Source organism: Hyalella azteca, unplaced genomic scaffold (genome assembly GCF_000764305.2).
Source record: "Hyalella azteca isolate HAZT.00-mixed unplaced genomic scaffold, Hazt_2.0.2 contig6566, whole genome shotgun sequence".
NCBI lineage: Eukaryota > Metazoa > Arthropoda > Malacostraca > Amphipoda > Hyalellidae > Hyalella > Hyalella azteca.
The window spans coordinates 78,283-85,809 of NW_025936724.1; the positions used below are offsets into that span (position 1 = coordinate 78,283).

Genomic DNA, 7,527 nt, shown 5'->3' on the forward strand with positions numbered 1-7,527 from the left:
GTCTTCTCATACTGTAATCTTGCTGTTCATTGTTCTTCCCGAGGTGAAGTACTTTACACTTGTCAGCATTAAACCGCAGCTGCCACGTATCAGCCCACACTTTTTAGATCAGTTAGACACACTTTTTCATCAGTTATATTAATTTCTCCAATTATGATCACTTCATAGATATTAAATGCGCCTTGTAGTTAGCTGCATTTTCAAGACGATAGGGGCCATTCAGACGATATTTTCACACGAATATTTTGTCTGACACAGCTCCAGGATGCAAACACAGCGACACCGATCCCATTCATTTTACCAGACTCTACGGCACTCGTTTTAAGATTTTTTTTCGCTATTTTTCTCATCATTACCACGTAATTATCAGACTACTGTGATGATTATGCCTACTACTAAGCTTCAATGATTTACCCTAGTGGCCTCGTGCCGTTGTACACATTCTCTCAAGTAGCTTGTGCGTCTGGCTTAATACATAGTCATGAATGCACGCGTAGTTTTCTTGCGGGGCGAAAGTGGATTTTATAACTACCAACAACAGCTTGCGCGAGAGAATTGTGGTAGCGTCGGATTTAAATAGTTGGCTAAGCCGCTCTGCTGACGATTCCAAACCGATTTGAAGGCTATAAAAACGTTCAAGAACTTTGTTTAGAACCTGTTGATTATATACTACGTCAAGTTGGCACTCGTCTAGCATATAAATGCCAGCGGTGTAATAGACCAGTAAGTGGAGTGTGAGCGAAACTTATTAACCACAGCTTTTATACTAATGGGTGGTATACATAGATTTGTAAATACTGTTGTGAGGTAAAAAGTTGGTGAAAAATTTTATAGGCATGTAAGGCAATGAATTCTAATAAGGTTATAGATAGAACCAGGTGATATCTTTTTTTTTAATATCACAAGGCTGGTCACATCTGGTCGTCATCTTCGTCCTTAACTTCGCCGAACAGCTTCCTTTCTCCTCCCTGAAAGGCATAAAAACAATAAAGCTCAAAAAATGAAAATAAATCAATGGCAACCAGAATTTTCAATAAATTCAATTTAACATTTTTCCTTGATCTGTTAGCGCACTCAATGTGCATGTAATGATCAATTACATTCTACGCAACAAATTCCATGCAATGCATTACGCCATTACCTAACTATAAAGTTTAAAATATTTTCTTTGGATTAAAATGACGTAAACATGTCCTCATAACCGTTGCCATATTACTGATTATCAAAATATTCCACATATAATAGGAAAAGCCCACCAATGAATTGAAAACTAATCAGGTTAAATGAAAAATTATAGCACCAATTGATTAGGAAACATTACCGGTAGGTACCAATTAATATTTGCTTTAACCTTATGTAATAATTAGCCAATAAATTCCCTTATTAACACGTTTTTCTTAGCTTAGCTTCGTGTTTGTTTGTTTGTTTGTTGTTAACATTGACAACGAAAATTAGCCCACTTCTGACTGTTATAGAGATCTGAAATTCGGCATGCAGGCTATTTTCGCCTAACAATTTCAGATACAATCATAAAAATTAGTAATTAGAGACCTAAATTAGTTTAATTGAGTAAAGTATATATATTATATATATATAGTATGACGTGCGGGCGCTCATGTTATAGACGAGCAGGCGCTAACGCTGCGTATCATCGATACGTACGTCAAGTCATACTTAATCAAATCTTAATCGTTTTTCTTGTGGACTAAAAAGTAGAAAATAAAATACTTAAAAAAAACTTTTTAAAAAACCACGTTTTTCTTGTGGACTAAAAAGTAGTAAATAAATTATGGTTCGCCCCAAAAAAACGTGGGTCGGGGTGTACGTTCACCATCAAATTTCCAAAATTTAAGTGTTGTGTGCTTTTCGCTTCAATCATAAATCTGCCAGACACACGTTTTTTTGGGGCGAACCATAATTTATTTACTACTTTTTAGTCCACAAGAAAAACGTGTTTTTTTAAAAAGTTTTTTTTAAGTATTTTATTCTACCAATGGACTGAGTTTTGATGATGTTGTTCAATGTCAAACCCAATCTGTTCCAGCAATTACTTATAAATCTTAATTTTTTAGCAGTTTTGAAAGACAGGCTATGTTATTACGAGTTTATAAAAATTTCTAAATGAAAGATTTGGTATAAATCAATAGCACAAAAAGAAGATATTATAGAATTGAATGATTTGTTTAGTCCTGTAAATAAATATAGAGCTTAAGCAAACCCTCAAAAAAACACAAAAGATTAATACCATGGTTTTCTTTGATAAGAAATCGATGAGACCCGAGTTGCCAGAGGTAATAGCAGACATTTCTGAAACCTGGGTAGTACGTTTCTTTTCCTGGGTGAAGGCTCCCTTCTTCTCTTGTCGGTATTGCTCCAAAGTGTTAAACAATTGAACCACACCCCTGAAATTTAATAATTAAAAGTGAAAAACTAAACAATTGAACCACACCCCTGAAATTTAATAATTAAAAGTGAAAAACACTTTTTTAGGGCAAGAACTTACTCTCAATAACCTGCTCAATAATGAAATAGCCAGAAATAAAATAATTCAATTTACTGTAGTGCCCAATTATACACTAAATCCATGTCCATGCATGGCAAAAGGACTGAGTGCATTCACATTCAAAAATATTCTCATTGTTCCAGCATTTTCATTCATGAACATGAATATTTACCCAAATTACCCTCATCATCAGAATACTTCTCAATTGGTGTATGAGAGTTGCATCCATTCAGTTTAGTATTGAAGGGAATAATTCTGTTTGTTAAATTTATGTCAGGACTGTAATGAACTGTTGTAAAAGCATAATGAATAACTCTTGAAATAAAATTTCATAGAATGTTACATAATATTTTACAAAATGTAAGAATAAAATCTGTAAAATATTTTGGATTCAAAGAAGCTGTGATCGTGTTAAACTGCTGGGCAGTGGCTGCACAATACATGCAAGAGAATGAACTTGTAATACAAATTTCTTTCTGCCAGTAAAAATAAAAATCAAGTGAAAAGCCCAAATTATAACCGTTTCTGTCATTTTTTTCAATTTCGTTTTTCACAGCATAATAGGAAAATATCATTACAGAAGTAGTATATAATAACAGGTCCATGTCAAATTCCACTTACTTAGTGGCTAAAGATCTCAGCTTCTTCTCCTTTACCACATTGACGTCTTCTTGAGCAGTTCTGTACAATGTGTCTGCTTTCCGCTTCTGTAATCAAAATCAAAAACAATTTACTCATGAACACAAAATGTTTCCACAGTAGGATATTGAAGTACATAATTAAAACTTTCCATGACTTACAAGCTGAAGCAGATTAAAAAGTATGCCAACAACTTATTGTTTTTTTTTTAATTTCAAATCAACTTACTGTGCTCTAATTGGTGAGATTTGCAACATCAACCAGCAAGAACAGAAATAATGTACGGTACCTACACCATTCAGTGGAGAAAAAATAATATACAAGAGAGAAATTGAATGCAATGAAATACAGATAGATAAATCTAAAATAAATACTCACTTTGGACAGTGGTCTTAGTTGGTCATGTTCTTTCTTGATTGTTATTGGGACAGATTCCTCATCTTCAAGTTTCGAAATGGTGCCATCTGACAGCACTATTTCTAGTGGTTTCTGTGGTTTCTTCTTCCTTCCTGGAGGGATGTCTCTATCCTTTTTTGCCTTGCTCAATATTTCTTTGTCCGTTTTATTTTTGCTAAGCAAAGACCCAAGCACTGACGCCAGTGCTGATTGGGACTTTTTTATTGAAGTTTCTTCTGTGAAAAATGTTGAATTTTGGGACACATCTTTTCCAGAATCATCTTCATTATCATCACTTTCCACCTCATCATAACTTTCTATGCCATTTTCATTGAGCTCAATTTCGCTCCCAGATTCATCTTCACCACTGCCTTCATATTCTCCTTCTGAGGCTGAAGTGTTGTCATCACTTGTGATGTCCCCACCTTCAGAACTTACTCTGGTACCTTTCACTGCAGTCATTTTGCTCAACAAATTAAGATCAATACAAGTATAAAGGACACAAAATTGTCTTGAAGATCAGTTTTTTACAAACAATGCAACAACTAGAAAAGCTGAGACTAGGTATGCTGAAATCTGAAAAATACATCATGGATTTTTGAACAAGGAATCTTGAATAGCTCAAATTTTTCCAGGATTATACAAATTTTGACAATCCCAGAAGACATCCAGTATTTAGCATTGATTGGTGTTCTAATAAATGTCAACATGTTTTGATCAGCAGAAATTTTTTTCTATCATATTAAAATGCAAGCTTCAATCAAATTATGCAGGCTTTGTACATAATTTTTCTAGATAAAACTATCAAAACTAATCTCTGTATATAATATTCATTCTCAGACAAGTAAAGTATAATCAATTGAAAACACATTCTTTGTACATCTTGAATCGAATCAACAGAAAAATTGATTACAACATAAAAAAATACTATGAGGAGGTAATACCCAGTTTGGCTATACTATTTAATGATACCAATTAATTCTTATTATATTATTACAAATTTAAATGCAATGTAATGATACACACATTTATTTGAAATATGGCAAGCCATGCCATAATGACATTAAGATGTTGTAATAACATCTACTGGTACGGTACATACCATAGCAGCCTTCTGCTACAGTACTGATTATTTAGCCTTTTTCTTGACCATCAGTGCTGTAAATATTTCCTGTGTGAACTTACAATGGGCGTGTGGACACACCATGACAGTGTGGACTTACAGTGGTTTTGTGGACTTATGATGACCATGAGGACTTACGATGACCATGTGGTAATACTGGTAATAGGTAATACTGTTAAGATAGGTGATATTGTACAAATTCATAGTGATCACCCTCATGTACTTTGGGGATCAAGAAGAGTAATTTCCTTGATTGTTTGTAACAATACCCTTGTTTATTCTGTAAAATAAGTTATAGACTTTGGAAAAGCCATTAGACCCAATACTAAACTGTATCCATTAGAAGTTACAGCAAAAGATTTTTTACCTGGGCCAAAATATCAAATTAGCACCTAGAGACCATGCTATCAAGCTGCTAAAAACTCTAGTCTTCCTCAAGAGATCAATTTCTTCTTGAATATTCTGTCTCACATAGTCTACTTATGCTCTGTATTTATGCTGCATCAATTTAATTTGTACAGTCCATTCAAGCATATTGTTATTACGTATTAATCATGTACAAGAATTGGCAGCAGACCACATCAGGCCTATTCTTAGGCACCAACATCACTATGCTATGCCATGTCCATTTTGCCAGCTGGGATGATGTTGGGAGTTTACCTAGTCCTCATGTTGATGTATAGGTGTGTACTGTTATCTGTATATAACTGTAATTATCTGATCAGTGATCACCCTATATGCTGCAACCAGTCATACATTAGAAAGCACCGATGGCAGATCTCAAGCCGTGTTGCCTTCTTTAGTTCTGTAATTCATGTCCGCCTGAATTGTGATCAATGAATGAATATTCATAACTGTGCTGACTCTTAGAACCTGAATTGACATGTTAGCAATCTAGTCAACTCATATCCAACTGCAACACAATGCAGAAATATGTTCCTGTGTACAGTGTGCAATTGCATTGCCACACATCCAAATTTAAACTATTTTAGCCTTCTAGGAGTACAGTACACGGCGCATTTTTTCACCGGCATAGTACGGCACACCACACATCAGGATGGAATTCTAAAAATTAGGGTTTGTATATTATTTTCAATCCACCTCCACTACTTTTTGATCCAAAAATTTTAGTCAAGATAGAAAGGATAAAAATAGGTGGGAATAAAGTTAGACTTGAAAATCTGAATGAAGGTTGTAATACTCTAAGGTACAACATTGCAACCATAATATTACGGTGCTAAATAAAAATAAAATAACTTTTATCTTTAGCTCTTCACTTTAGTGGCACCTGAAAATAACGTGTGATTATGCAGTCTGACATGACCACAACTATGCAATCTTCAACTAAATGTTTTGGGTTGACTCATTATCATTACATTCTGCAGGATATTTTGGTGGGCTGAGCATTAAGGGCAGCAGCTTGGTCCAAAAAAACTTTTTTATTTACGGACAGATCACTTCAAAATTTAATACACGTATGTAAAATGGAATTCAAGACTTTTTGTTTCCTGTGAAAAAAAAAAAAATATAGAAAACATGAAATTCTAAGAAACGGCCAAAAAAGGAGGTACTGTAGAAATCTATCTACTCCTAGGATTTTCAAGCTATGACATCAAGAGTCAAGGCACTTATCATTTGATGCGTAAAGACCATATCTACAAATTTGTGCAGGCGTTTTTTGGTATTCCCATTTTTGTCCGCGTGGGAGCATTTTTTGTAAATTTTTCAAAAATTTTTCGGTTTTACCCTTCCCCAAACCCCCTTTTTGCTAAATAAAATGCAAACTATAACGAAATTAGAAAAACACCTGCGTCAATTTGTAGATCTCTTTGTTGCAAATTGAATGGTATACCTATATCTCATTGCTGTAGCTTCAAAACTCTAGGAGGAGATAGGTTTGCAGTTAGAGGTTTTCAGGAGTCAGGACAGCCAAAAATCCCCCTCTGACAGCACACGCACTATATAAAGATATTTCTTGTAGCCAAGATACTCAAGTTAAGTGTTAGTTCACTCTGAAGCGAGTCATCCATGCAAAGAACAATGGCATGAAGACCCTCCCCAAGACAGCTTGTGTATAACTGAAGCCCGAGGCTGAGAGAGCACACTAATATGTGCCTGGCTCGAATTTCCTTAGGCAGGTTTTTGTTAAAGGGTTGACGCAGGTCGCAGGGTAACTTACAATCTGCCATGAATGCATAAATCAACAATGTACAGAGATGGTTTTGGTACCATTAGACGCTACAGAATGAAAGCTTCAAGATGAGCATAAAAAGAAGAAAAGCCAAAATTTTCTATTTTGGACCAAGACACTCCCCTTAAAGTACTGCAGATTGCAAAAGTTGAATATTTTTTGAAAAGACATGGCTGCAGACTGCAGAGTATGAACCTTGATTTTTTCAATCAAATAAAAATACATTATATTTTGAAATCCAATCCCGTGTTGCCAATGCCTAATCAAGTTAACTAGTCGTTTATCTGTAGGCTAGCTGACACATTTTTGCAATGAATACATTCTAAAATAAAAAAAAAAACGTCCACATTTGTAAAAAATTCTCACGATTGGACAACACCAACAAAGTTTTTGATATCACATAAAATTATGAGATAAGCTGCTACCGTAAAATGGGGTAACTTAGACCACTTTCTTTTTTATAAATGACTTTTTTACTAGCTAAATTAAACTTGAATTGAAACCTGCAAAATAAAGGTCTATACTCTAGCTTCACTCACCATAAATTGCTGGCTCCTGCCTCTCATAGTCTTTATGTAATTTCAAAAAAAGTGATGGTCTTTGTTACCCCAGCTCTTGGGGTAACTTAGACCGGGTGGTGAAATCAATTATATTTTTTGGTAAAATAACTCCAAA

At 34.6% G+C, this 7,527-nt stretch overlaps 1 protein-coding gene across 1 annotated transcript; it reads right to left on the reverse strand.

Moving 5' to 3' along the window:
* Positions 1 to 868: 868 nt before the first annotated feature.
* Positions 869 to 4,116, reverse strand: LOC108666942 (RRP15-like protein). The gene is made up of 4 exons (XM_018153913.2): positions 3,521 to 4,116; positions 3,125 to 3,210; positions 2,246 to 2,402; positions 869 to 968 (listed from the first exon to the last, which is right to left on the reverse strand). Exons 1-4 carry the CDS (start codon positions 3,998 to 4,000, stop codon positions 912 to 914), a joined length of 780 nt encoding a protein of 259 aa, XP_018009402.1. The 5' UTR covers positions 4,001 to 4,116; the 3' UTR covers positions 869 to 911.
* Between the last annotated feature and the right edge of the window lie 3,411 nt (positions 4,117 to 7,527).